At 50.7% G+C, this 13,420-nt stretch overlaps 1 protein-coding gene across 1 annotated transcript in view; it reads left to right on the top strand.

Moving 5' to 3' along the window:
* SLC5A12 (solute carrier family 5 member 12) overlaps nucleotides 1-13,134 on the top strand; it is a 254,456-nt gene extending 241,322 nt beyond the window's left edge. The window contains exon 15 of the mRNA XM_069221239.1: nucleotides 12,866-13,134. Coding sequence (XP_069077340.1) covers nucleotides 12,866-13,036 — 171 coding nt within the window. The 3' untranslated portion in view covers nucleotides 13,037-13,134. The remainder of the gene's footprint in view (nucleotides 1-12,865) is intronic.
* Nucleotides 13,135-13,420: the final 286 nt, after the last annotated feature.

The raw sequence follows: 13,420 nt of genomic DNA on the forward strand, positions 1-13,420 counted from the left end.
CTGCTACTGGCTGAGCCAGCGAGTGCGGGGAGGGGCAGGACTGGGCCATGGGGAGGGGGAGGTAGGGGGTCAAGTAGAGTGCCTTTAACAGTGAATATCTGTTAAGCCAGTCATTCTAGGCTGGCCATCAGACATGGGCAGTTAGTTTTCTCCAACCCAGGTGCATTTGACATCCGGGTTGGAGAAACAGCACAGACTCCCTGTGCCTAAGCGAGCGGAAAATCAACCCACTTAGGCCAATCCTTGCACTGCTCTCATGCTAGGTAATAGCATGAGAGCAGCATGGGGAGTGCACAGGGAATCGTTCATGCTGTCCCAGGGACTGCTGGGACTAGGAAGCAGAGGAGCTTTTTTTAACACCCCCACCGTGCTACCCCCTCTCGCTCCCCATGTACCCCCTTCACCCACTCTACCACTTATAATTGATGTCAGCCCCCGCTGGTTTCAAACCTTGCTCATTAGTCGATACTTGAGCCACAAATGTTTTGACAAAATTCAGCAATTTAGAATAACTATTTACCCAGACAAGATACACATGTATCAAATGTACTGTTTCTCTAAGACATTTTATGCAATGCTGTGCCACAGGGTAGGGAGTAATCTGTAACAGTAGTAAATCTGAAAGAGGATGATTTGTGGCTTTGAATCCCCATGAAGCTATGCTACCCATTGGAATCATAGGCTCAGCTAAATAATTTGCAATATGCTGCTCAATCAATCCAACTACATCATTCATCATCTGTGCAATATCAAAGAAACTAAGATACAACACCACATGCAGGAATACCACGAAGGCCAACTAACCAAAATGCCTACTGGGCATTGTTGCTGTATTAAGTTGGATGATCCACTTTTAAAGCCAGCTAATATTGCATTTGACATTGATCTATTGCAAACAATCAAAACGCTCCCATGAAAGACCCATCATCATCAGGGACTGATTACTCCATAATTACTCTCCAACTCTCCAACATAAATAGGTCAGTATTTTCTGACAACAGAGATATTCAAATCCTATAGTCATATTAAAGAAGCTTGCATTTAATTGAATAATGAGCCTAGCATCACTGGCATCTGACACCTAAAGGATGCTCCCATGAAATTCAGCACTTTAAAAACACCAGCACGATGGCCATAATATGACCAGCAGCAAAGAAAAGATAATTCAGGAAGATAAGATGGTCAAAGAAATTAGATCTTGAGCTAACAAATTGACAATAAAAGCTGAGAGAGTAAAGCTAAGTAAATGATACAAATCCAGATTTAAAAAGAGAGGATTACTAACAAAATGTACACAAAGGTGTTTTACATGAAGGAAACTCTCAGAGACTAATGAACAGGCCATGTATACATATATTCTACATCATTCGCGAATGAACATACCAAATCTCTCTCTCTTTCTCTCTCTCGCTCTCAATCACTCAGACACTTTATTCAATTAAAAAATTATCATAAAAGTACAATGGCGCATGATACTACAGAAGATTTAGAAATCACTAAAATCAGTTGCAGAGAGCGCATTTTGCAAAATGTAGCTGGCAGCTGTACAAATATGAGGATCATATAATGTTGGCAGAAAAATAGACAAAGCCTGCATCATTTGACATTATACATTTGAAATACTGGTAAACAAAACAACCTAGTATAGTTGTAATAATTGCAAAAGAACAATAAGTGCAAAAGCGTTTGAGGAGAAATATTATCACATGGACACATGGGAATGCTCGACTCACCAAACTGACCTAACGGGAGGCAAAGAAGGTTTATAATGGTGCCAATGCTAAATCCCAGCAACAGTCCACATTACCAATGGTTAGAAGTGAACACCAAATATGGTTCAGTACCAATAGTGGAAAGCAGTGAAAGATGTCTGTTTATGGGTTTTTGAGCTCAACCTGGTCTCTCAACCACAAGCTTTCCTTGTGGAAGGCCTGTTGAAATGTAAAAAAAACTCAATTCAACATAGGTGAGCCGTGGGATATACCTTCCCTTATCACAATGCATGCATTTCATAATTATTTGTTGATTTGAGGTGGTTTTATTATTGTTCCAAATTGACAGCCAAAGCCTCAGGGGAGCAACTTGATATAGTCCTCAAAATATCTCAAACCAAGCTCCTCATGGCAAACAAAATAGGGACAGCAAGGCCGTTGGGATAATAGCCTTCAACTCAACTAATCTGTCTGGATCTGCCTTTGAGCACCCCCAGACACTGGTAGCCTATGTAGCCACTGGGCCCTATAGGTTCCCCCTCCCAAAGGAATTAAAATAAAAAGGACACTGACAGTCTGCAAATACTAAAGGTGCCTAGCAGTAATGTTGGTGTTCCAGGTTCTGATTGAGTCAAAATAAACCCCCAAATATGTAGAACTGTTCACTACCTACCAAATCTTGCCATTAAAATTCTCAAATTATATTTCTTGGCACCGTAAGCCATGATGAGAGACTTTATTATTAGCCATAACTTAGAATAGTTAACCCAGTCGAAGGCAGTAAAAAGATCCATGAAAGCAAGGTACAGCTGGATAGGATATATGACAGCTAAAATGATTTCATACATGTATCAAACTAATTACACAATTTTGGTAAGCCTTGAGTGTTTGAGCCTCATCATATCACAAAAGAAGTTTAGAAATACATACCAAATTACCATTTGGAAGGGGCATGTGTGGACACATCTTCATAACTGCAATCATTAATGCTATGAATCAGTGATATGCAAATGCAATATAATTTGCAAACTATTGATAGGTCACTGATTCATCAAAAAATTGGCAAACCATTTTCCAAGAAGAGGGGGTCCAAATGGGCCCCCTTTCCCATTTCAAATAAAAAAAGTAAAGGGCCTGATTACGAGTCTGGAAGTCCTGAGACCGCTAATCTTGCGGTGGCAGTCAGACTGCCATAATCCTGGTGGTCTGCTCCCCAGATTACGAACCTGGTGGTCGGACCGGCAGGAAACTACCGCCACTGTCAGTATCATTGATTCTGACTAGTTGGCAGCAGTGAAAGTCATGGTCAGCCACAGTGGTGCCGAGTTCTGAACCACCTTGTTGATCACGACTCTCCTTTCTGCCAGACTTTTCATGGTGGGGTACCTGCCATGAAAAGGCAGGCAAAGGGCAGAGTTGGCACCACAAGGAGGCGGAGGGCCTGAACTATCCATGACCATGTCGTGGGCAGTGCAGGGGACGCACTGTCAGCACCCTTGGAATGTGCACTGTCAGCCTAAACAAATGTCGCCACACTGTTTCCGCTGGTCAGCCCGGTGGAAACATCGGTGGGGAGGCCGCCGGCTTAATGGTCACATCCCTACCACAGTATTGGACTTCGGGCAGTCAGACCACCAAACTCATAATCAGCTCCTTAGTTTGTTTGTGAGTGGGCAGTCCTAACTTTTTTTTTTTTAAGTGTTTTTGGGGGTCATTCTGACCTCGGCGGTAAAATGCCCTTACCGCCGGTCATAAGACCGCCATAACACCGCCGCGGCCGCGGTCAACCGCCACGGTCATTCTGACCCACAACGGCCAAACCTCCAAAAATCCGTCCTCCACTGCAGCCCGCCACATCTGCGGGCAGCGATAAACTGGAGATGACCAAACCTCCACCGTCACGCCAACAGAAATACGCCCATGCCATTACGACCCACAAATCCACACGGCGGTCATTCAAACGCGGTATTCCATTGGCGCTACACACCGCCGCGGTCAGAATACACACACATCACCAAAACACAGCCACATTGGACAATTTGAAATACACACACCTGATACTCATACACACACCACTCCCACACAATCAACCAACTATAAAACACACACCCACATCACCCACAAACCCCTGCGACCATAATTACTGAGAGAAGGAGAGAGAGACACAGCAGACAATCCATAGCAAGATACACTGAGGCACACTACACCATCACACACACCACATAGTAGCACAAAGCACCACTCACCAACATACTCCTCATCACATACACCACCCCACACCTCACCCACAACACCCCATGGCACCCCAAAGGCACCCACGCTTTTCGGACCAAGAACTCCGGGTCATGGTGGAGGAAATCCTAAGAGTGGAACCCCAGCTCTTCGGCTCGCAGGTGCAGCACACCAGTATAGCCAGGAAGGCGGAGCTATGGCAGCGGATCGTGGACAGGGTCAACGCGGTGGGACAGCATCCCAGGAATAGGGAGGACATCCGCAAAAGATGGAACGACCTACGGGGGAAGGTCCGATCGATGGTCTCCAGGCACAACATCGCGGTCCAGAAGACTGGCGGCGGACCCCCACCCACCCCTCCCGAATTTACCTCGTGGGAGCAAGAGGTCTTGACCATCCTGCATCCTCAGGGCCTCGCTGGAGTAGCCGGAGGAATGGACTCTGGTAAGTCCCATCTCAACTACTATATCCCCCCCACCCCACCAGCATGCCAACCCACACCCCCACCCTCACCCCCAACCCCCCAGCACACATCCTCCCTGACAATGTCTCACCAGCACAACCCACCCCTCCCAACACCAACTCCTGCATGCCAACACAAATCATGGGCACCCATCACCTAAGCATGACCACTGCACTAACCCCCCCCCCCCACTAACTACCCTCACAACACCTCCCTCAAGGGAATGCCTGCACTGGGGGACAAGGGCACCCATAACACGCACGCTATTGCACACACAGAAACAATAACCAAACTCTCTTACCCCATGCAGGACCCGAACGACAACACACCAGCCAGGAGGGTCCAGAAGTGTCCATCCCACCACCGGAACAGGCCCACACTGAGGATAGCAGCTCTGTCGACAGTGAACCTGATGACCAGCCCGGACCATCGGGGACCTCTGGGCAGTCGGTTCCCCTCAGGCAGCCACAGGCCACACCAGACCCGACCCCCTCTGCCAACACCAGCACAGCTCCCACCCAGCGGGCCCATGCCTCTGTCTCTAGGACAGCTCAATCAGCGGTGTGTCTGCCACTACAGGGCACCCAGGCTAACCCAACACCCCAACAACAACAGGGACATGGGGGCAGTGGTAGCGGGCACACCGTCCAGGGGACAGAGGCCGGGGGAAACCGGGCAGCTCGGAGGGCTGCTGTGCGACAGGGGGGGGAGGAGAGGCCCAGGGAACCCACTCTCCAAGAGGCCCTCACCACCATCATGGGGGCCTACCACCACTCCCAAGAGACGATGGCGACGGTACTGGCCAGGTTCACGGAGATCCAGGCACAGCAGGAGGAACGCTACATGGGGTTCAGGGAGGAGCTGAGAATCATCGGGACCGCAATGGGGACCATCGTCCTGGCCCTCAACAGGATAGAAGACGCGTTGCGGGACCATGTGGCACCACACAGGGCCCCTGTCACTAGCCCGGACCAGGAACAGCCTACCACCTCCGCCGGCGCTAGTGGACAGGAGGCCCCAACACCACGGCAGGCCACCAGAACCCCACCTCCTGCTGAAGAACAACCACCCCGTAAGAGGAGCCTGAGATCCAAAAAAAAGACAGAGTAGGATGTCAAGACCCCCGCCAGCAGGACATACCCCCTGAACTCTTCCCACTGTCCCACATTGCCACCCTGTCCAACCATGAACTGCCTCTGCTCCATCCTTCCACAGGCAAAAGGACAATGCACCTGTGAGACTGAGAACTGGACTCTGCCATGGACATTACTCCACCCCCACCCATCACCCTTATAATCACATGTACCAATATCTAGCCCTGTAAATAAATCACATATTGCACACAAATCAGTTTGGAGTCATGCTGTATTATTAGCAAATGTATTACATATTACTGTTCAATATCTGTTCTGTCAATTAGTGATGACAACATACCAATGTCAATACGCTGTAGTTCATGGGCAAACCAAGCAGAAGTCAGGCACTGCGTCATACAGCACTGAGAAGGGAAGGAAAAATCAAAAATTACCCAAAAATATCTGGTGGGAACTACAGAAAGTACAGATGCAGGAGGCTAGAAGCAATTGGGAAATGGCGTGGGTGATTCTTACCTGGGTGTTACTGGAAATACTGTTGTATCACTCTGTCCCTATTGTCTGTGTCGTCCTCTGAGTCTTCCTCCTCTTCACTCTCCACAGGCTCCACGGCTTCTACAACACCACCATCTGGACCATCCTCCTGCAGGAAAGGCACCTGGCGTCGCAAAGCCAGGTTGTGAAGCATACAGCACGCCACGATGATATGGCACACCTTCTTTGGTGAGTACATTAGGGATCCACCTGTCATATGCAGGCACCTAAACCTGGCCTTCAGGAGGCCAAAGGTTCGCTCAATCACCCTCCTAGTACGCCCATGGGCCTCATTGTAGCGTTCCTCTTCCCTTGTCCGGGGATTCCTCACTGGGGTCAGTAGCCACGGCAGGTTGGGGTAACCAGAGTCACCTATTAGCCACACACGTTGTCTCTGTAGCTGCTCCATCACATAGGGGATGCTGCTATTTCGCATCACATACGCGTCATGCACTGACCCTGGGAACTTGGCATTTACATGGGAGATGTACTGGTCAGCCAAACAGACCACCTGGACATTCATCGAATGATAATTTTTTCTGTTTCGGTACACCTGCTCATCGTCTTTTGGGGGTACCAAAGCCACATGGGTCCCATCAATGGCACCAATGATGTTGGGGATATGTCCAAGGGGATAGAAATCACCCTTCACTGTAGGCAAGTCACCCTCCTCGGGGAAAATGATGTAGCTCCGCATGAGTATCATCAGGGCAGACAACACTCTGCTCAAAATCTTAGAAAACATAGGCTGAGACATTCCAGATGACATGGCCACTGTGGTCTGGAATGACCCACTGGCCAAAAAATGGAGGACTGACAAAACCTGCACCAGAGGGGGAATCCCTGTGGGTTGGCGGATGGGGGACATCAGGGCTGGCTCCAGCTGGGCACACAGTTCATGGATAGTGGCACGGTCAAGTCTGTATCGAAGTATTATATGGCGTTCTTCCATTGTCGACAGGTCCACCAGCGGTCGGTACACGCGAGGATTCCTCCTTCTCATCGCAAGTCCCAGCGGACGGTGCCTAGGAAGGACAACATGGAGCACAGAGTCAGCCAAACCACAGGTACGTACAGACATTGCACAGTTAAAGAATGGCAATGGGTTGAAAGGCGTGTATGTGTGGCAATGCAAGGCCTAGGCCTGTGTGTCGCAGTCAAAATTAAGCCATGTAGGCCCTTGAAATGGCGGCTGCCTGACCTGTGAAGTGGGACAATGGGATGTGAGGTCAATGCGCTGGCGGGGCACACTGTGGCGGTAGGCGGTCGAAGACCGCGGCGCAAAGCCGCATTGGTTAACATTGAAGCCTATGGGTTTCAGGAGCCAATTACGAAGTGCGCCGGCGGTCGCGGTACGCACCGCCGCGGGCGCGACCGCCATTTTCTATCTGCTTAATCACTCGAGACCTGATCATCCACAGGAGAGGACCTATACTGCAAGTGCTGCTGTGACCTCGGTCTGGAAGATACAATGGCTGCTGCGACTGGGGAAAGGGCCCCTGCCTTCACGTCTGAAGAGTTGGAGAAGCTTGTGGATGGGGTCCTCCCCCAGTATGCGCTACTCTACGGTCCTCCAGACCAACAAGTGAGTACACCGGGTGCACATGGAATGGGCTATGCCTGTGTGGATTGGGGTGGATGTAAGTTTGTGGGGTGGGGGGCGAATGAGGAGTGCCCACCCTTTGCCAGCAGTGACACATCGATCAGCAGCAAGGACACGTCCATCCCCCCCCCCCGGCAAGAGGACCCGCAAAAACAAGGGCCGCCGTGCGAGGACCGACAGGGCTGCCCCCAAGGAGCAATGTGCGGCCACTTCACCACCCACACCATCTAGGGGAGGCAAGGGCCCGAGAGCACCATCAAAGGAGCGGAAGGGCAGCAGGAGCGCGGAGAAGGTGGACCCCACATGCCACATCCCAGCTGGGAAGGAGGACACTAAGGAGGCCAGGAGTCCGTCCCCGAAGGGTCCAGAAACGTCACGGTCCGAGGGCGACTGAGCAGGGAGTCCAGGCCAGGTCTGGCTCCCTTGACCTGCTGGATGAGCACCGCTGAACAGGGCCCGCGGTGCAGAAGAGCACCGCTGAACAGGGCCCCGCCGTGGAGAAGAGCACCGCTGAACAGGGCCCGCGGTGCAGAAGAGCACCGCTGAACAGGGCCCGCGGTGCAGAAGAGCACCGCTGAACAGGGCCCGCCGTGGAGATAGGCACCGCTGAACAGGGCCCCGCCGTGGAGAAGAGCACCGCTGAACAGGGCCCGCGGTGCAGAAGAGCACCGCTGAACAGGGCCCCGCCGTGGAGAAGAGCACCACTGAACAGGGCCCGCGGTGCAGAAGAGCACCGCTGAACAGGGCCCGCGGTGCAGAAGAGCACCGCTGAACAGGGCCCGCCGTGGAGATAGGCACCGCTGAACAGGGCCCCGCCGTGGAGAAGAGCACCGCTGAACAGGGCCCGCGGTGCAGAAGAGCACCGCTGAACAGGGCCCCGCCGTGGAGAAGAGCACCGCTGAACAGGGCCCGCGGTGCAGAAGAGCACCGCTGAACAGGGCCCCGCCGTGGAGATAGGCACCGCTGAACAGGGCCCCGCCGTGGAGAAGAGCACCGCTGAACAGGGCCCGCGGTGCAGAAGAGCACCGCTGAACAGGGCCCGCCGTGGAGATAGGCACCGCTGAACAGGGCCCCGCCGTGGAGAAGAGCACCGCTGAACAGGGCCCGCGGTGCAGAAGAGCACCGCTGAACAGGGCCCCGCCGTCTCAAGCACCGCTCCGCTGGGCCCTTCCTCTCAAGCACCGCTCCGCTGGGCACCTCCGTCTCAAGCACCGCTCCGCTGGGCCCTTCCTCTCAAGCACCGCTCCGCTGGGCCCTTCCTCTCAAGCACCGCTCCGCTGGGCCCTTCCTCTCAAGCACCGCTCCGCTGGGCCCTTCCTCTCAAGCACCGCTCCGCTGGGCACCGCCGTCTCAAGCACCGCTCCGCTGGGCACCGCCGTCTCAAGCACCGCTCCGCTGGGCCCTTCCTCTCAAGCACCGCTCCGCTGGGCACCGCCGTCTCAAGCACCGCTCCGCTGGGCCCTTCCTCTCAAGCACCGCTCCGCTGGGCACCGCCGTCTCAAGCACCGCTCCGCTGGGCACCGGCATCTCAAGCACCGCTCCGCTGGGCCCTTCCTCTGAAGCACCGCTCCGCTGGGCCCTTCTTCTCAAGCACCGCTCCGCTGGGCACCGCCGTCTTAAGCACCGCTACGCTGGGCACCGGCGTCTCAAGCACCGCTCCGCTGGGCCCTTCCTCTCAAGCACCGCTCCGCTGGGCACCGCCGTCTCAAGCACCGCTCCGCTGGGCCCTTCCTCTGAAGCACCGCTCCGCTGGGCCCTTCCTCTCAAGCACCGCTCCGCTGGGCACCGCCATCTCAAGCACCGCTCCGCTGGGCCCTTCCTCTCAAGCACCGCTCCGCTGGGCCCTTCCTCTCAAGCACCGCTCCGCTGGGCACCGCCGTCTCAAGCACCGCTCCGCTGGGCCCTTCCTCTCAAGCACCGCTCCGCTGGGCCCTTCCTCTCAAGCACCGCTCCGCTGGGCACCGCCGTCTCAAGCACCGCTCCGCTGGGCACCGGCGTCTCAAGCACCGCTCCGCTGGGCCCTTCCTCTCAAGCACCGCTCCGTTGGGCACCGCCGTCTCAAGCACCGCTCCGCTGGGCCCTTCCTCTGAAGCATCGCTCCGCTGGGCCCTTCCTCTCAAGCACCGCTCCGCTGGGCACCGCCGTCTCAAGCACCGCTCCGCTGGGCCCTTCCTCTGAAGCACCGCTCCGCTGGGCCCTTCCTCTCAAGCACCGCTCCGCTGGGCACCGCCGTCTCAAGCACCGCTCCGCTGGGCACCGGCGTCTCAAGCACCGCTCCGCTGGGCCCTTCCTCTCAAGCACCGCTCCGCTGGGCACCGCCGTCTCAAGCACCGCTCCGCTGGGCACCGCCGTCTCAAGCACCGCTCCGCTGGGCACCGCCGTCTCAAGCACCGTTTATGGTTCACTGTGCCCACCATGCCTCCTCCTTGACCAGTGGAGACTGTCATCCACCTGATGGACTGTGGCTTTGCACTCCCCAGGATGGTCCAGTGGGCAGCCCACCCACTGTAGAGACATTGAGAGACTGTGGCTTTGCACTCCCCAGGATGGTCCAGTGGGCAGCCCACCCACTGTAGAGACATTGAGAGACTGTGGCTTTGCACTCCCCAGGATGGTCCAGTGGGCAGCCCACCCACTGTAGAGACATTGAGAGACTGTGGCTTTGCACTCCCCAGGATGGTCCAGTGGGCATGGTGGCTCCTCGTGGATCTGGCGTCGTGGACTCATGTGGCTGTGGTGCCCCCCCCTTCCCTTCCCCCTGAGGTGCCTGTAGTTTTTACATCTGATGCCCCTGCAGTGTTCTCTCCAAACGACTCAGGTCTCCTGTGTGGGCTTTGTCCTTATTTCTCAAGACTTTGGCCCACGGACATGCTGAATTCGTAGGATGTGCAGGACTTGGTACTTCAGTTATACACTGATGTGTATGTCATTAGTTTTGTTGTGAATATCTTTCATGGTTGTACGATAATTTTCTGGAGCTTTTTGGTACATAAATATTTATTCCAAATATGATTATGTCCTAGCATTTTTCAGGGGTGTTTGGGTGGTGTCACTGTGACTTGGTGCTCTGCATTGGTGAGTACATAGTTGGGGGGGGGTGGTCGCATATGTGTGTGCCCGTAACCTTTCGTCCTCCCCCTCCCATGTGTCGTAGGTGCAGTACTCACCGTTGTCGTCTGCGCCGGACTTCGTACTCGTGGTAGATGAGAAGGTAGACGAGAGCAGGTAGGATGTTTAATTCGGGTTCCATGCTGTCCTCCTTCCTCCTGGAGTGCGTAGTGGTGAGCGTTTTCCCGTCCGTAGTCTGTTTCCGCCGTGTTTTTATCGGCGGTGCTCCCGCCCCGGAAAAGGTGGCGTATTGGTGAGTTGTAATAGTGTGGGCGGTACATTGTCTGCCGCCTGTCTGTTGGCGGTGACCGCCGCGCTGTTTGTTTGTACCGCCGTGGCGGTCGGAGTGTTAAGGTGGCTGTCTGTGTTGGCGGTTCCCGCCAGGCTCAGAATCCCATTTTTTTTACCGCCAGCCTGTTGGCGGGTTGGCCGCCGCTTTAACACCGACCGCCAGGGTTAGAATCACCCCCTTTGTGTCCTAAAGGCAGACTCTCTTCCTTTGCATTTACACAAATTTACTTTATTTAAGTGCAATCACAGATGTGGAGTGGGTGCGCTATCTCCTAGTTAACCTGCATGATAGTGGCTTATAAATTGTAGGGTCAGGGACAGTGCTAACCTCAACAACTGTGAGGTAATATGTCCATAGATGCAAGTGTCAAAACAGCATTTCAAAAACAGCCAATAAGAAAAGAATGCCACTGAAATGGAGTTCAAGAATAGAGATTTAGGAACATCATGAACGTTTAAAAAATATTTGCAATACAGAATTCGAAAAATGCAAATGCTTCATCATTCTTATTGAATCACTTCAAATACATAGAAATCCTTGACCATGAAAGCTCTTAGAATTTATTAAGCAAAATTTGAAAAATTGACTAAATCCGAAAAGTGCAGCAAATCAATCGAGGATCGAACAGCATGCCTAGTAGAAACCCAAAGATCTCTGGTTCACCCCCAAGTTTAAGGGTTTATATAGCTAATTTCACCATAGAAAATTACGGAAACTGCAAAGCAGAAGGTGCGTGCAAAAGTATCATTATTTCAACAAATATAATTTCAGTATTTTAAAAACGTCATACAGCCGCACCATCAACACTATCCAACTACACTATTATTGGTTTGTCCCTTCTGACCTAATGTTATTGGGAGATGTCAAAACAAACTAGTAACATAAACAACAGAAAATAATCAAGAATAAATGCAATACAGTGAGTTGGCAGGAAGAGCATTGCAAAGTTATAAAAAGGCTTAATCAGTAGTTTCTTCTAGAACAACAATCATTACCAAACATACAGTGCACATTTTGCACGTTTTGTGTCAAGTGATGCATATCAACATACAATAAAAATTGCAGCCTCATTTTAAAAATGGTGTTGGGGCTAAAGGAGGCCTAGTTTTGTGTACACCAGACAAAAACATTGAAACACGTTTGTACGATTTAGTTTCAATGCAATAGCTCCATGTTAAAGAACATACACATTTTCAAATATGGAACAACTTGCACAGTGGTCTGCTGACCACAGTGAGCTACCGTTTCTGTGATGTCATCCAACTGGAGTGAGTTGGAATTTGCAACCTACCTCATCAATATTGAGGTACATAGGTTGTTCCAAAATGAGAATTGATTTACAAAAGTAATTTGGCAGTTTGCAACCACTTTTTGCAAGTCAATTTTTTTACATCAGTCCTAGATATTTTTGTTTGTGTGGATAAGTGTCTGTACGTACATGCAGCTTTTATTTCCCACAGAGGTGGATTGTCATGTCTGAGAATAGATTCACTGTGTGTGCTGGCCCTGCTTAAAATATGAAAGTGTTGAAAATTACTTTCTTCATTGCTCATTTACTAAATTGCCTGTCTAGTGATGACTTTATAGATGTGTGTTTCCATGTATTTTTTTTTATCAAAATATTATAAATCTTGTTTTTGGAAGTTATGTATGGTGCTCCATGTGAGCTTGGAGTCTCAAAAAGTTGATTCATTTTTTGTAGAAGTCAATGGCTGATCTGAGTGAATGCTGTAAGTTCTTGACAACATCTTAAAACAATTGTAAAACTGAATAATATGGCTGAGTTGTTTTTGAGATGCATCCACTAATTGTAACACTTTTTTATAGGAGAACAACGGCAAGACTGAGTATCAGATGAATATTACAGATAAACCTCAAAAAGAACAAGCATTAGAAGACAGACTGAATAAAGAAATCACAATAGAAAAACAAATTAGCTTTACTGATGATAAAACTGCACACATCAACAAAGGGTTTGATAAAGAATCATATTTCTAAATTAACAGAGTTTCAAATACCACATTATTTAAAGACCACAATTACCTTGGACCTGTTGGCCTACTTGTCTTTTTAGTTCGAAATGTGACCATCTGCAATAAACAACAAAGAGAAATGAATTTAGTAGCAGATCACCTCATTTTTGGACAGAAATCAAGAACAACCTTCTTTTTTCTAGCATTGAGTCAAATCTTAAACAACTGAATGTGTCAGCGTTGTGTACTGTTTAAATTATATGACTAATGCCTAGAGGCTTGCGGTGGTAAATGGGTGATTAATAGAATCAAAAATATAACACAGCATATAAGAGCATTTATAACTATTTATAAAATGTGAAAAATATGAAATCTAAGATAAATTATTATTTCAGGAACATGTTTCTTT

This window comes from Pleurodeles waltl, chromosome 3_1 (genome assembly GCF_031143425.1).
Source record: "Pleurodeles waltl isolate 20211129_DDA chromosome 3_1, aPleWal1.hap1.20221129, whole genome shotgun sequence".
Taxonomy (NCBI): domain Eukaryota; kingdom Metazoa; phylum Chordata; class Amphibia; order Caudata; family Salamandridae; genus Pleurodeles; species Pleurodeles waltl.